The sequence below is a fragment of the Macrosteles quadrilineatus genome, unplaced genomic scaffold (genome assembly GCF_028750875.1).
Source record: "Macrosteles quadrilineatus isolate MER2022 unplaced genomic scaffold, UCM_ALF_1.0 Scaffold_9__3_contigs__length_116548681, whole genome shotgun sequence".
NCBI classification, from domain to species: Eukaryota; Metazoa; Arthropoda; class Insecta; order Hemiptera; family Cicadellidae; genus Macrosteles; species Macrosteles quadrilineatus.
In genome coordinates this window covers 98,312,972-98,330,750 of record NW_026542602.1, presented here as the reverse complement: position 1 = coordinate 98,330,750, position 17,779 = coordinate 98,312,972, and the positions used below count along the sequence as shown (strand labels likewise).

The following is a 17,779-nucleotide window of genomic DNA, read 5'->3' as shown; positions in this document are numbered from 1 at the left end:
TTTGGAGCGAACCCTACAAAAAGCAAAAGAAATGCAATTTATTGAAATAGGAAAATGCTAAAATAAAAATTCAGAATCCAATAAAAATGGAGAATTATTGCAGTGCCAAATAATCTCAATATTGTGTTATATAGTACTGCAAATCACTTCAAACTTTTCCTTCAAAATAAATGGAAGATTAACAACTTCTTCAAATAAAAAATGCTCTATCAAAGTTAGAAATGGATGAAGGTAAACATTGAAACAAAATGATTAAATTTAATATCATTCTTAATTTTTATGACTCAGATGGAACTGTTGTTGAGTGCGGACTGTTTATATATCTCAGAATATCTTCCACTGTAGTCGCAACCTTTACTTCATCATCCATGTATAGTTCTATGACAGGAGGGTCTGCCCAATGCCTGTACACTTGTAAAATCCTGAAAGTACACAATTTATTGTTATAGAGAAAAACAAATTTTCTGTTGATTTTTATCTGCTTACTATGAGTTTAGCAAGTTCTTTAGCGATATTGAGTATAAGATGATCAAAGGATTTTAGGGTTCTTCCCTTCTGAAGACAGATGGGATCAGATTCCATATACTGAAACGTGAAATTTCTGTTTTGAAATGAGTTGCAGTATTTTTTTTAACTCTTAATAGCATTTGGTCTTTTCCTGGCATAATAAAAACATTTTGTGATAAAGGTTTACTGCAAGCTTAATGCCTAATATATCGCAATCTTATATATTGCAATTTTATGTTAAAGTATCCTGTAGTTTTGACCACAAACATTTCCGTTCAAGGATTTTTCATATTTACCACAAAATTAGTTTAACCCTTGTTAGAGGGTTTTCTTTATCTCAAATTTTCTTAATAAAAATTCATCCAGTTATTACTATTCTAATCTACATATCGCATTTTCAACATACAAGTTTAAACCCCATGAGGTTTGGTTTTGACTTCATTGCGGGTTTTTGTCTCATCTTGGAAGCTCAAACCCAAAATCTTTTGGATTATTGCAATTTTCTGGAAATATTGAAAAATATGTTCTAAGAATTTATTTGGCAACATTTTAAATGTAACTCCTCTAAACTATCTTTTTGGTATATTTCTTTTACATTTATAAATACTTCTTTTGTGGACCCTTTTTGTAGAATCTTTTTGGTTCTTGAATAGTTTTTTTGTGTTTGTTTTATTTGTAAATAGATTTTTTACGTTTTGAAAGAGAACGGTTATTTTATTAAAAATATTTAAAAAATAATCAACAGTACTTAACACGACTAATTAACTTATTTTTGAACCTTCAATAATTTTAATTTTTGTTTCTTACTGATAGAACACGATTTCTAAGCAGTTGCTCCTTAGGTTAGGAATTATTTTTTTTTACAAACTACTCACTGATATCTAATCGACTCCTCCTTGTTTTCGGTGAATGATCTTGGTAGAGGCTCGTTGATAAAGAAAGTGTAGTCTGGCTTAATTAGATCCTTGGGCCACTGGAAAACGGAGGAGTTTTGGGGAGGAAAGTTGGGGAAATACTTCTTGGCGATAGCAAATGTTGCTTGGTCCATCCAAAATCTGAAACAAAAGTTCTCCTTATAAACAACTCAATGTTCAAGGTTTTTCAAAGTCACCCCAGAGATTTTCTTGAGCTGAAGCTTTATATGTATAGGGTAATTAGTATTAGGTTTTTACCAATTATTATAAATTGGGCCACTCATATTTCCTCACCATGTAGTTGATAAAACGTAATAGTTCAGCCTCTCATAGGATATTGCTACTGTCAAATTTTATGTCATCCCTCAGTATTTGATACTATGATAGGTTATGTGACACATGCCACAGTGTACAAAAAGGTTTGACATAGTTTCAACAGGAAGAGCAGGCTTACCTATGTACAGTAAGTAATTGAATCCTTTCAATAGGAAACGCATTATATAGCCTACACACACAGTATTGGAATATTTCATGGTCTCACTTTGTCAATCACAAAGAAAGGAAGGTTGTCAACTAAAAATAGATTTTCTTTGATTGAAAAAGTATTCTAAGACTACCGGTATTTAAACGGGTTTCCTAACACAAATAGATTCACATACATACTGTACGTACAGACCTGTTCTACCTATTTAAACAAAATCCTACCTATTATGGCCCTTTTACAAAAAATACCTAATTTACAACAAGCTGTCCTGTCTATTTGGCTTGCTTAACAAGTTTGCGTGTGTGACAATAGACACATCATAGACATTAGCATATTCTCTCGGTCAGCAGGTGGTTCAATCCAACCACTGTCATTTTCATTTTTAAACTAGCTTCAGCTTTAACATGCGAATGGTACTTCTTTAATTAAGTTCTCATTGAAAGTATAACTGTGTATGTTTTTGTTAATTTTAAATTATGCATCTACTACAGTATATCTAAACTCAGTGCTACCACTTACCCTGACATAACAACAGGTTTACGGCCCAGATATTGCATTGCGTTGTTTGCAGACCCATAAATACTGAGGGAATGGAACGCCCTTCTCATCTCTATGGACCTGTTGAACGCCTCCCTAAACTTGGACCATCCTAGTGGAGGACTAAACATGATGGCTGCATCTAGCTCCTTGGCAAGCCGCTTGGCTACGAGGAACCGCTCTGGTAACAAACGAAACTTGTATCACCTTGTTATTGTTATAGTGAGTTGGTTGAAGAATTAATATCGTTAAGGTTGCTGGAAATATATTTAGAGCACCTGTATGTAGACCTAAGTTGAATCTTAGGTCCTAATTAAGTTTGTACACTATTGCACCAACACTGAGATACTAGTTTAGTTACGTTTACATACAAAGGGTTGAAATTAAGTAAACCTGTGCAATAATTTATCCACTGTTTGAAAAAATTAGGAACCCCTTAACTTTTATTATTTTGTCAGATGCAACAGATTATAGCTTTTTCATTGTAAAGACACTTGATGGAAACTAGAAACATAATCAAACTTAAATCCAAATAAACATAACCATTAGATCAAAAGTTTACTCTCAATTTTGGATCTCAATATAAAATAAAATATATGTTTGTCTGCATGTCTTTTCTGCACGACCAAACATATCTGACTGATTGTGAAAGTTATATGATCTATATTATGCCTGGGAAGATTTTTCAGTCTCTTATTCCAGATACTAAAATCACTTACAGCTCTGGCGATAAATTCTTAAAGTTCTGGGAATGGGCTTATGATGGCAAATAAGTATTCATGACAACAATTAGATTTATACTTTGTTTAAATTTTAAATTTCCCTTTACACTGCTAAAAAGCTGAATGAAACTATGTTATTTATTTGTAAAATTGAACTCGTATGTTTATTCTTGGTGACGTTTTTGATTACGAAATACATGAACATTCTCTAATCAATAGTGATTCTAGAAGATCTAAGTACATAGACTTGTTATTCTCGGGTTTTACCATATTCACAAGTATAAATAAAATACTGTAGTATATAGGTAAGTATAGGTGTAGATAAAAAATTTGCAAGTATAGTAAAATGTTAAAGTTTTAAATACGGTTTTGGTAAATAATAAACTCACTTCTTCTCCGTGGGGCTTCAATGACTATCAAAGGATACTTCTTGGGCAAGCTGTTCATGTCTCGCAGTTTACAATTGTACTGATACTCCTCCAGGATTTCTTTGACTTGTGGAAGACGTCTGTACTAGAACAACAAATAAAAAAATTCATCATAACTAGGACCTTTTTGATTGTAGAATGAAAGAAGTTTATGTTTGAGCAATGGTGGCAGTGGCGGTTCTAGGACCTTGCCTAAGGGGGGGGGAGGGCTAACAGGGTTGTTCTACACCACTAAGGAGGGGGCGGGGGTCCTTCCCCGGAAAATTGGCTATAATCATAGTCATAGAAATAGTCATAATCATAGAATTGGATATCCATTTGTCTATGCTATGATTAAAGAAGTTTGGTGACTTTTAAAGCCAATTTAACGTCAGTAGTGGTGAACTAGCAAAGATACCCCACTTTAGGCACGTTTTCCCCATAAGAATAACATGGGGATCATTTTTTGGCCACCAATTCCAAAAATCCTGATCTTTGCCTAAATATCCCTATATAATTGTTAAACCTTATTTCTTACTTATTCCCTATATATATTTGATATTAAGCAAAAAAAAATTATTGACCCATGCATGTGTATATGTATAGTAGTATAGTTTGTCGCCGCCGTTTTTTGGGGCGCGAGGTTTTTGGGCCAACTCCCCGCCCATGCCTAATTGCTAGTACATCTACCATTCCCCTTTCTAGTTGATATGTTGATATATTGTTGTCTATATTTCTGTCTTATCTATATATATTAGTTGTATGAGTTGTTTAATATTTTCATTTCTTTGTCTTTTGTGATATACCTCTTAAACTTGCTCTTGGGGCCTATACAAGCCTATATAAATGTACAACTCCATATCTATATTGTATAATTTCAAATCCATCTCCAACACCCATTCACATGTATATTCTCAAAATCATCAACTTGACAGTGCGAGGTTTGTACGCGAACACAGGCGCGCTCCCGGCTCACGGCGTGCTCCCGGCCTATAGGCACTGCCGTGGCCACAGGCAAGCTCCTGCTTCTTGCTCCTTGTCTCTAGTGGTAGCTCTTGATTGAGTCCTGGGTGGGAAACCTTTAGTTGAAGTAATTTCTTAATTTAAAAAAAATGTTTAAAGTTAAATTTTATAAATTACAATTTTCCAAATTATAATTTTTTTGTAATAATTTTTAAAAATTTCAAAAATTTTGAAAATTTCGAAAAGTCTATATATAGAGGTGGCATCAGCCCGAGACCTCATTCCTAAACATGAAGCCGTCATGTCAACACTGCTCCGTGTCGCTCTCCACCAAAAGCAACCTGATTCGTCATTATAAGGTAATGCATCAAATGAATGTGAAACTGTGCAAGGTTTGTGATTTAATCTGTGATAGCTACATGGCTCTAAAGTCACACACATTACAAAGTCACAAGACTTGTAATTTTGTAAGAAAAATGTTGTTGGACATTTTAGAAGACATATCAATTCTTGCAATAATTGTCCATACACAATGATAAAATTTGTTGGTGAATCAATTAGAGCTGACCTTGAAAACACTCTTAAGTCTTGTTCTCTGCCAATCAAATGGACGTTAGTTAGGAGAATTAAATTTATAAAATATTCAATGGATCAAAATGGAAAATTAGTTAATGAAAAAGAATGTATTGCAGATTTTAGAAGCCTTACTACCTTAACTATTGAGAAGGGAGATTTAAAGCCTCAAATTGAAAATGCACTTTTAAAGATTGATGCTTCCATACACAAATATCAAGCTCAAGGCAGTGGATGGATATATGAGCATACTAAATATTGGCAGCTGCATGTTTATAAGTATAAGCCCCTAACTCCAAAGTCATATATCCCCACACCAAAAAGTATTAAATTGACAAAAGCAGTTCTAAATATAAGAAATTTTGACAATAAATGTTTCATTTGGTCAATTTTAGCAGCTTTATATCCAAGGAATTGTATCAATGAAAGTGCTAATAGGGTCTCTAACTATACACCCTATGAAACACAGTTAAATATGACAAATATAAAATATCCCGTAAAAATATCTGATATAGATAAATTCGAAAGACAGAATAATATAAGTGTTAATGTTTTTGGAGTTGAAGACCAGAAATGTGTATATCCATTAAGAACAACCAAACTAAATAGTAGTAATACTCATATAGATTTATTATTATTACAAGAAGGTCGTAAATCACATTATTGTTTAATTCGTGATTTCGATAGGTTAATGCTCCACTCTACAAAAAATAACAATAAGAAGCATTTTTGCAAGTTGTGTTTGCAACATTTTTATACCAGCGATAAATTAGAACGTCATATAACATATTGTAAGAACTTTGATGCCCAACGAGTGGAAATGTCGAAACAAGATACATTACAATTTAAAAATCATAAATATCAACTAAAAGCCCCATATGTAATTTATGCAGATTTTGAATGTTTCGTAAATTCTAATATACATACTCCATCTGGATTTGCATTTGTTGTAGTAAAAGATTCAAAAATTATTTCTGAAGAGTTGTACAGTGGTGCAAATGTTATGGATGTGTTTTTTGAAAGATTATTTCAGACTTATGATTATATTAAAAGTCAAATGGCAATATATATTCCCCTAGTAATGACTCCAGAGCAAGAGGTGTCTTTCCAAAACTCAACACATTGTCATATTTGTGAAAAGCCCCTATATTTTGATAGGGTACGAGAACATTGTCATTTAAATGGCCAATACCGTGGAGCTGCCCACAATGATTGTAATTTAAACTATAAAGTAACAAAGAAAATACCAGTATTCTTCCATAACTTGAAAAACTATGATGGACATTTAATAATGCAACACTTGGGAAAATATAATCGTAAATTAAATTGCATAGCCAAAGATATGGAAAAGTACATTTCATTCTCTGTTGATGATTTAGTATTTTTAGATTCCTATAACTTTCTATCCCTTCCATTATACAAATTAGCTTCCAATTTAAATACATTTAGATTTATAGACAATCCACTACTACAACGCAAAGGTGTATTTCCCTATGAATATATGACAGGACCAGATAAGTTTGCAGAGTCTCTACCTCCAATTGAAAAATTTTACAGTACTTTAACTAAAGAACATATCTCTCCCATCGAATATGAACATGCTAAAACTGTCTGGACCCATTTTAATATAGACAATTTACAAGAACATCATGATTTATATCTTAAAACAGATGTATTGCTACTGGCTGATGTCTTTGAGACATTTAGAGACCTGTGTTTAAAAGATTATAAACTTGACCCCGTACATATGTATTCACTTCCAGGACTAACATGGGAAGCCTGTCTTAGAATGACTGGTATACAATTACAATTATTTCAAGATATTGACATGCATTTGTTCATAGAAAGTGCAATCAGAGGAGGAGTCAGTATGATTTCTACACGTTACGCTAAAGCCAATAATAGATATATGGGCGAACATTATGATCCCAATCAAGAAAGTGTGTATTTAATATATTTAGATTGTAACTCGCTATACTCCACAGCTATGTGTGAGACACTACCCGTGGATGGATTTTGTTGGACGAATGAGATAGACTACAAATACAATCAATATGATGAGTTTGGATACATTTTAGAAGTTGATTTAAAATATGATAAAAGCTTACATGATTTACATAATGACTATCCATTAGCACCTGAGAAAATGAATGGCAAATTAATACCTAATTTAAATGACAAAACTAAATATATTTTACATTATAAAGCATTACAAAAATATGAGGAATTGGGTTTGGTTGCTACAAAATACCATAGAATTTTAAAATTTAGACAGTCCAAATGGCTTGCACCCTATATTAATTTTAATATTGAAAAACGCAAATGTGCTAAAAATGATTTCGAAAAAGACTTTTACAAATTGTTAAATAATGGTCTCTTTGGTCGAACAATTATGAATCAACGCAAGTTTCGTGATATATATCTCAAAGATGAGTCACTATTAACAAAATTCAATTCAATTCAATTATTTAAGATGGGGACGCCACTATGTGCGTATTTTAACCCAAATATGAGTGAAGGATGAGTGTAGGATGAGTGGCGCGATCTTGTAGTCTTGTTAGTGACTAAGGCCGACATGTTCCTTAGACACAGCTGTTAATTAATAGCCCATACAGCTAATGGCAACTAAGGGACCTACAGTTTATAGTGGAATCCGAACCACATTTTTCCTTGTAATTTACGAATTGGTCTAATTATCAGGATAATACTGCGGATAGTCGTAGTACTCACTAGTGCGGACGTTAATCCACACCAGGGAGCATCGCATCCACAGTGCATCCCTATAAATATCCACAATTCGTGACCTCCCAGTAGCTGGATTACAGGACGACGCCACCCGTCCCAGTCATAACGTTAGTTATAAGGTTAGTGTAAATATGTCACTAATCCAAGGTTTGATTGTAGCAAAAAGTTTGATAACAATTTACATGCTATACATTTAAATAAATTAATTGTAAAGTTTAATAAACCAATATATTTGGGAATGACCATTTTAGATATTAGTAAAGTAATAATGTATGATTTTCACTATAATTATATGTCAAAATTTAAGAACAAAAGATTTCTTATGACAGATACAGATTCTTTAATGTATTCTATAGTTACAGAGGACTTTTACAAGGAAATAGAATGTGACTTGCACTATTTTGATACCTCTGGATATAGTAAAGACCATTTCTTATACTCTGATAAAAATAAAAAAGTCACTGGCAAGTTTAAAGACGAATTAGATGGTCATATTATCTATTGTGGTTTAAGACCAAAGTTATATTCTTATATTCCTCTAAAATGGTTATATGAAGAAGACAAGCAAGCTTTAGAGGTCAAAAAAGCTAAAGGAGCTGATGGTGCTACAGTTAAACATCTCCTCAGACATCAACATTATTTTAACTGTCTTATAACTGGACAAAATTACTATGAGAATGTGACAAGAATTAAATCTACAAATCATCACCTTCAAACCTTAACTATGAATAAGAAAGTACTATCGTTTGACGATGACAAGAGGTTTATTCTGGAAGATGGCATCAATACGCTTGCACTTGGTCATTATAAAATTGATCAAACATAAATCTATATTTGCCATTATTTTTTGACCTTTCTTTGTCTATTACAAAAAAGCCATATTTAGTTTTATCCCAACATTGATGACAGAGATTTCTAAATTGGTTAAATGAAAAATCATTACCAACATGATTGTTATATACATGTTTTAAATTCAAATCATCTTGTTTAAATAATATTAGGAAATTTACATTATCACGTAAATGTTTGTGTACTTTGCTGTAAGATTGACACAGGTAAAAACAGTTAATATTTTTATGTCGACCCATTGAGAAAAATTGTGTAATATTTGGACTATTTATGTCATCAAATACAAACACTGACTGTGATTCGACATCATTTGGTGTGATTTCACAGTCAGTAAACGTGTGTAATTTCACTTCGTCACACAAACTAAATATTTCAATTATTTTTTTATATTTTTCTTGTTCTAAAGATTTTGATATTAAATATAAGTTTGTAAATTTTAATCCTTCCTTTTTCACAATTAAATTGTAAATTACAACCGTCTTCCCACTTCCACTTGGACCACAAATAACACATCGAATATTGGTAGGGAATAGACCCAACTTCTTTGGTGTATTTTCCTTAGTATGTACTATTTTAAATTTATGTTTTTGTTGAATAAAAGACATTTTTATATAATAAAAATGGTAAAAAATGATAATAAGAAAACGTGTAAAAAAGGCAAAGGTTTATTCTTAAAGCCTTACAGGGGTCGAGGGTTATTGAATACTCTTATAAATAACCTTCCATTTAATTTGAAAATACCAACATATCAATACTGTGGACCTGGAACGAATATTCGTGAGAATTTAGCTAAAAATGTACCTCCAAAAAATAAGTTAGACTCTTATTGTAAAGAGCATGACATATTCTACATGAATAATCCCGATACCGCTGCTCGGAACAAAGCAGACATGAGATTAGCAGACTTAGCTTGGACTAGAGTAGTGGCGAATGACGCAAATCTTGCTGAAAGAGCTGCAGCTTATACGGTGACAAATTTGATGAAGACAAAAGCAAAAATGGGAATGGGATTAAAATTTAATAAAAAAGATGGACAACTACCAGCTGTTAGAGGCCGCAAAAGACGTGCCTCACTTCCGGGGGGTGTACCTAAAAAACGAGCTAAAAAATCTAACACCAAAAGTAAAAGAGTGCGGAATAGTTAATTTAGACAGTTCATCTGGCACACATTGGACAGCATATCGTAAAAATAAAGATATTGTAATTTATTTTGACCCATTTGGAATCCAACCTCCAAAAGAAGTAATTAAATATTTTGAGGGACATAAAATATTCTATACAACCGATCAAATACAAGATTTAAGTAGTTCTATTTGTGGAATTTTATGTTTATCATTCATAAAAAATTTTTGTTTATAAAAATGGATTCATTTACTATAACATTTTCGGGTACAGAGCCAGAGCTAAAGTCAGTGTTCTTTCCTCCCATAGAATTAAATGATGATTATGTAATTGGATTAGTAGATTTTCCAAGTTATAATTCTATATTTAATGTAAAAAAACCACTTAATACTTTAACATATTACAAAGTAGAGAAAAAAACATTACCAAAGGGAGAGATCTTAGTTGATGATTTAAACCAGTTATTAGATGGTAAACTTAAAGTTATAATACATAAGAATGGAGAAGCATTAATTAATACTAAAGTCAAACTTTTATTCAAAGGGCTTATTCCAAAATTAAATCAACTTAAAGGCAACAAATTAACCATTGGAGAAAGTGATGATGTTTTCTATTATGACCACAAAGCTCCAGTTACAATAGAAATTTCTGAAGGAACATATAAGGTGGTTGAGCTTGCAAAGGAAATTCAAAAGCAAATCCCAGACTTTTTCCTTACAGCTAATAATAAAACTATGAAAGCGACATTACTTTCTAGCCACGTGTTTGATTTTACAAAACCACGTTTAGGGTCTGTTTTATTGGGATTTAAAGGTGTTTCTACTCCTGGTGTTCAGTTTGAATCTACAAATAAAATTAACATTAATAATGTAAATGTGATTAGAGTAAAATGTAATATTGCAAACGGGTCCTATTTAAATGGAAACAAATCACACACCATACATAGCTTTTATCCAGAAGCTCCTCCTGGCTACAAAATTATTGAAGTTCCAAGAAATATTATATATTTTCCTGTAAATAAGAGAAGTTTAGATGTTGTCAGTATTACATTTGCCGATCAGCATGACAAGGCAATTGACTTTAATGGAGAAGAAACTACAATTACTTGTCATATAAAAAAGATATGAGAATTTATAAGAATTTATATTTATCTATAAGTGTACAAAATGCTAGGTTCCTACGATCAATAGGACTAAAGTTAAAATTTTCTATTAATAAAAATGGAAGATTTTCTAGACGTTACAGGGAAATCCCAATTCGACGATAGTGTGGTTAAAATTACAAATCACTCCTATGTTCCTTACAACACTTTGGCAATAAATAATTCCGATGAAATTCGAATATGTATTAATAATCAAGATTTGCTAACTCTCCCGTGTAGGAGTTATCTGTATATTAAGGGAGAAATTGAAAATCATGATAAAGGTCATTTTATAAATAATGCATTTGCATTCTTATTTGATGAAATTAGATATGAAGTCGCAGGTAAAGAAATAGACATTGTAAGAAACCCAGGAATTTCTAGTCTTATGAAAATATTGAGCTCTTACAATAAAACAACTAAATTGTCAAATGTTTGTCAAACTGTTGGGTGTATTTGAGGATTTTAATAAGGTATTAGTAAATGTCAAACAAGAATTGGTGTTGAAAAGATCCAAAAATGATTTGAATTGTATATTAACAACCACTAGTGCTCCAGCCAGTGGTACTGCTGATATGATTCCTAAAATTACACTCAACTCAATTCAATGGATGATGCCACATGTAATACCATCAGATGGGGAGAAGTTACAATTACAAAAGATGTTACTGCAAAATAAAAATTTGCAAATTGCATTTAGAAGCTTAGAGTTGCATGAACTTCCATCATATCCCAATACTACAAGACATACATGGTCAGTAAACACATCTTCAAGTTTGGAGAAGCCTAGGTATATTATATTTGGTTTCCAAACAGCTAGGGATAATAGTGCACAAAAAAGAACTGATGAATTTGATCACTGTAAGTTAAAAAATCTCAAAGTATTTCTAAACTCTGAATATTATCCTTATAGTGATTTAAATCTCGACTTTGAAAATGGAGATGTCTCTAAAGCTTATGAGATATTTATGAGGTTTAGAGAGACTTACTATAATACTATCCCAGATCCTATGATTAGTAGGGCTGAGTTTATGAAGAAATATCCACTAATTGTAATAGACTGTTCTAGACAGAACGAAACAGTGAAGGAAGGAATTGTTGATATTAAATTAGAGATTGAAACTGCAGAAAATGTGCCAGCAAATACATCTGCATATTGTTTGATAATACATGATAAAGTGTTTGAGTACAATCCTTTGTCAAATGAGATAAATAAAATGTAAATAAAAGATGAAAAACATTCAACAAGAATTGGTTGACTCTGCAAATCAAATACGAGAGAAATATAGAGCTTTAAAACGTGGCAAGTTTCTAGAGGCTGAAGTGAGGTTTCAAACATTCCAACCTTTAATAGAACCATTACAAGAATAAAAAAAAATCGCCAAAACAGAGAGGCCTCGAATGGAGATTCTCCCAATGACTCCATCTAGAATACCAATAATACCAAGATTGCAACCATTACAACAATCTACTCCACAGAAATTAGATTTTGGTCTTTTAGCCTCAGACTATTTAGGAAATTACCTCAGTAAAAGTAGTATGACAGACACTACACATGGTATTAGACGAGAAGCAAATAAATTTTTTATTGGAAATAAGGAAGTTGATATTGCCAATGATGATGTTACAATTGCAAATAAAACCTACAAGGGGACAAAAGGTTTGTGGCAATTGTTAACTTTAAAAGAACCTGAGGATTATACTCCGGCTGATTTGCAAAATTATAAAGAAATTTTGGAAGCTACAAATGGACATTTAAAGAGTTACAAAGATGGTGCACCAATTTCAAGTAATAGACATACTAAATATCTTAATATAATTAAACCTCTTTTTAAATCTGTTGGTGAAGGTTTGAGACAAGTGACTATATTTATTGGGATGATCCTAATGAGCTTGTAGATAGGTTAAGACTTCTTTGGCTAAGTCGCCAAGCCGGTAACTCAGGAGTGGATAATGAAATAGATTCCATTATTGAGGAATTGAGAGAAAGTGGAATTATTTATTAAATAAAAATATGTTTATAGATAAATTTTATCGTTTATATAATCCATATAATAAGCCTGCAGAACCCAGGGCTAGTAGTGAACCTACTTTAAATTTACAAGACTATGATTATGTCTTGGATTATGTGACATAATTTTGGACAAGATTATGTGTTGGAATGGTTTAAACCGTAAAATTGGTAATGTTAAAGATGGGGAGTTTGTAGATGATGTATCAACTTTGGGACAGACATTAACTAGAAAAGGTGATGTCTTCTTACAAGGTAAAACTAAATATGAGTTTTTAGAATCTAAGAATAAAAATTGGAATGCTAAAAAACAGAAAATTACTAATGTGGAAAAGGGTGAAAGTTTAGATGATGTGCCCACTTTACAACAGACTTTAATACGAACAGATGGTGGTACATTTGTACAAGACAATAATAATTATGAATTTTTAGAATCAGAGAATGGTATTTGGAATGCTAAGAAACGGAAAATTACTAATGTAGAAAAGGGTGAAAGTTTAGATGATGTGCCCACTTTACAACAGACTTTAATACGAAAAGAAGATGGTAAATTTGTACAAGACGATAATAATTATGAATTTTTTAAATCAGAGAATGGTGTTTGGAATGCAAAGAAACAGAAAATTAGTAATTTGATGGAAGGTACAGATAGTAAAGATGCTGTGAATGTTTCACAAGTTCCAAAAATGGAAGCAGGCTATTGGAGTTTTAATAGTAAAAGGTTAGTACGTGTTAAACCTGCCATTGATGAAACTGACTGTGTTATAAAAGAACAGACTATAACTTTTGATAAAAAAGACAAATGTTGGGATGCCAAAAAACAATTTATAAGAAATCTACCAGAGGGGGAACATTTGGATGATATTTGTCTAATGTCACAATCTATGCATTACGATGGATCAAAATTTGTATATGGAGAAAAACATTTTAATTTGATGGAATATAATCCTGATTTATTAGTTGCTGACCCCACATCTTTGAGTGGATTTAAGTATATAGATAATAGACCATATATACCAGAAAACTATGTATTTAAAAGAATGGAAGATAATCTATTGATTGGGGCTAATGGTGATGTATTTAGAGTTACAGGAAAGGATGATGTTATAAAAAATGAATGAAATTGCATACGAACTTCATAAGCCTGCAAGAAAGAATTTCATTAGAAGGTCTTTTAAAGTATTGGGTATAAACGAAACCATACAAATAGATTTAATTGATATGCAAAACTATGCTAGAGAGAATTCTGGCAATAAATATATTTTAACTTTAATAGATACATTTTCTAAAAAAGCTTATGCTGCTCCACTAAAGAATAAGACAGGGTTAGTGGTTACAGAAGCCATTAAAACAATTCTACCAAAGGGGGTTAAAAACATTCAATCTGACAATGGAAAAGAATTTTTTAATCAATATTTTAGCAAACTAATGAAAAACTTAAATATTAATCACTATCACACTTTTTCTACAACAAAGGCTGCAATTGTGGAGAGGTTTCAGAGAACTTTAAAGAATTGGTTATATAGGGAATTTAGTGCTCAGGGAAGTTATAAATGGTTGGATTTACTTCCAAAGTTAATTCGAAAATATAATAATAAAGTGCATAGATCTATAGGAATGAAGCCTAACCAAGTGAATATTAAGAATAGTAAATATGTGCATAAGAGGTTGCATGAAAAGACTTCTAAAGTAGTGCAAGTTAAAAAGCCAAGATATAAGGTAGGTGATAGTGTGAGGATTTCCAAGTATAAACATGTTTTTAGTAAAGGTTATAATCCGAATTGGACAGGGGAACTATTTACAATAGCAGAAGTTAAGAATACAAAGCCTGTGACTTATATCTTGAAAGATGAAAATGGCAATATAATCAGAGGAGGCTTCTATACAGAGGAGTTGTTAAAGACCAAGTATAAAGACATGTATTTGATAGAAAAGGTAATTAGAAGGAAGGGTGATTTATTGTATGTCAAATGGCTTGGATTCCCAAGTAGCCAAAACTCATGGATTTCCACTAAGGATGTCCAAGGGGGCGCGCCATGAGCCGGGAGCACGACCGAGTTCACGTACAAACCTCGCACTGTCAAGTTGATGATTTTGAGAATATACATGTGAATGGGTGTTGGAGATGGATTTGAAATTATACAATATAGATATGGAGTTGTACATTTATATAGGCTTGTATAGGCCCAAGAGTAAGTTTAAGAGGTATATCCCAAAAGACAAAGAAATGAAAATATTAAACAACTCATACAACTAATATATATATAGATAAGACAGAAATATAGACTACAACATATCAACATATCAACTAGAAAGGGGAATGTTAGATGTACTAGCAATTAGGCATGGGCGGGGAGTTGGCTCAAAAACCTCGACCCCCAAAAAACGGCGGCGACAACCTATACTACTATACATATACACATGCATGGGTCAATAATTTTTTTTTTGCTTAATATCAAATATATATAGGGAATAAGTAAGAAATAAGGTTTAACAATTATATAGGGATATTTAGGCAAAGATCAGGATTTTTGGAATTGGTGGCCAAAAAATGATCCCCATGTTATTCTTATGGGGAAAACGTGCCTAAAGTGGGGTATCTTTGCTAGTTCACCACTACTAACGTCTAGAACTGTGCCCAAAAATTGCCGTCACGTTTTTATGAAGAAATGTATATTTAAACTTATATTTCCAAAGTCAAATAATATGGAGACTTTGAGCCCCTATAGCACCCCATCCTTGGAACCGCCATTGAGTGAAATCGTTAGACTAACCCCTTGATTGCTATACATTACAGTGACTTCATTATAGTATGCTTCCTTTGATCAAATTCTTTCTCATCATATAAACATAATAATTAATATTATCAAGATCTCAGTTTTTATTGGACTCACACAGTAACCAAAACAAAATCCTGCTTATGCTATACCGGTCATGAAGAACATAGGATATACTGAAACAATCTCCAGATTTCACAATAGAACTACAAGTAGGCCTATACTTAAAGTCAATGATTATATTGAATCACTGTTGATAAGTTTTCATAAATAAAATATCATTTCTAAAACACCATTACCTGAGGCATGTCAAAAGTGGCTAAAACATCGTGTAAAGAATAACAGGCTTCAAAACCATCAAGTTTGCCGGATGTAGGGGAAATGGCTGAAAAAATACACAATCTTAATCATAAAACATATTCAACGACTAAACATGAAAAAGTTTCTTTGACTACAATGATTATACAAATTTATATTAAGTGTTGTGGTCAGAGGGTAGGGTTGGGCCCATGCCCCCTTGAGATGTCAGAAATATGACCACAAGAAATAGGTTCAAGTGTGTTGATTTTTACAGTTATGTAACAGGTTGAATAAGTAAAATATTGTAATTACCTGCATTGATAGACTACAGTAGGTTAACGGTAAACCTTGGTTGCTAACATTGATTATATACTTTAAGCGAATTTCCCATGTAGGGAATACTGTAATTTAAAATTCCCTGTAATGTTTTCCTTAGGGAGAATAAGCAAATTGTTGCAGTTTGCTTGTTCATGTTATTTAGTAATGTTATTTAGATGGAAAATAAATATGACACTATCAAGGAGATAGTTTAGTGAAAATCCAATCAGGCAAATGGAAATTCGCTTAGTCTGCAGGTTTGCTATGGCAGAGGTATTTATGCTCAATATCCTCAATGCAGCTATTTGTGTATAATAGTGCTTTACATTTTTGTATGTTACATTTGAAATCACTATGTTCATGTTATTTTATAATCTTAAAAATACAGTACAACAAAGAACCATATAAAGTAAGTTTAAAGAATTAGTTTTCCGAATGGATTTCTAACATATTTTTATCCTCTAGTTACACAACTCTTTTTACAAACACACCATCATGAAAATAAAACTAAATTAAAAAGAAAACTAAAAGGTCTTAACTTATTTGAGAGTAGACCTATATATATAAATTAAATACAAGCTATGTGCCTTGTACCAATACATATGTACACAATACATAAAGAAATTTAATATATGTGACTAAATAATGAACATTTTTAACTTACCTGTGTCCAATGGAGGGTATATGGAATAAATGGATTGGATACAATTTAAAAGAAACAGATAAACTGGTTTGAATATTGACCTCATTTTCCGAATCATTCACCAACTGTTGTTCACCAGGGATTTACCATTAACCGATTGATTCTGCCAATTAAATGCGGACAGAGTTGTAATGCAGAGCCATTAGATCATCTGATTGTTAAATGGCTACATTTAAACTCTTAACAGATTACATTAATTTACTATTACTTTTCATTGTAGTTAGTGGTATTGTATTGTTGAAATATTAGTGAAATATCATTGAGTCCATTACATAATTTATGTCCATTACATATTATTTACTATTTATATTTAAGCTGAAATTATGGCAAAATGGTTTGGCTGAATGATAAGCTGTTTACTGTTACAGAAAGTTGTTACACTTATTAACTTACCGAAACTACCCCATCATCTTATTTTAATAGTTTTTACCTTCGTGAATTTGTGTTAAAATATATAAGGGCGGGTTTTCGAGTCTGGGTAGATCAGTTTTGGGCATTTTGCTTCGGTCAATGTCCGAATATAATGCCTACTCCACGACATGAGTATTTGACACGATCCATATTGCAATGGTAGCAAACATTTCGGACATTGTCTGAAGTCGGAGTTTGAGTGTGATATATAGGCCTACAATAAGAATGCATACAGTGGAAACATAAAAAATAATATCCCCTGTATTGATGGTGGAAAGTAGGTTTTGACATGTCA

The 17,779-nt window shown here is 32.1% G+C and overlaps 1 protein-coding gene across 1 annotated transcript; it reads right to left on the bottom strand.

Annotated features, from left to right (window-relative positions):
* Positions 1–277: 277 nt before the first annotated feature.
* LOC129003654 (UMP-CMP kinase 2, mitochondrial-like) lies at positions 278–17,204 on the bottom strand. The gene is made up of 6 exons (XM_054431953.1): positions 17,035–17,204; positions 16,052–16,137; positions 3,554–3,677; positions 2,425–2,623; positions 1,383–1,562; positions 278–422 (listed from the first exon to the last, which is right to left on the bottom strand). The coding sequence occupies exons 1-6, from the start codon at positions 17,129–17,131 to the stop codon at positions 278–280; spliced, it is 831 nt and encodes a 276-aa protein (XP_054287928.1). The 5' UTR covers positions 17,132–17,204.
* Positions 17,205–17,779: the final 575 nt, after the last annotated feature.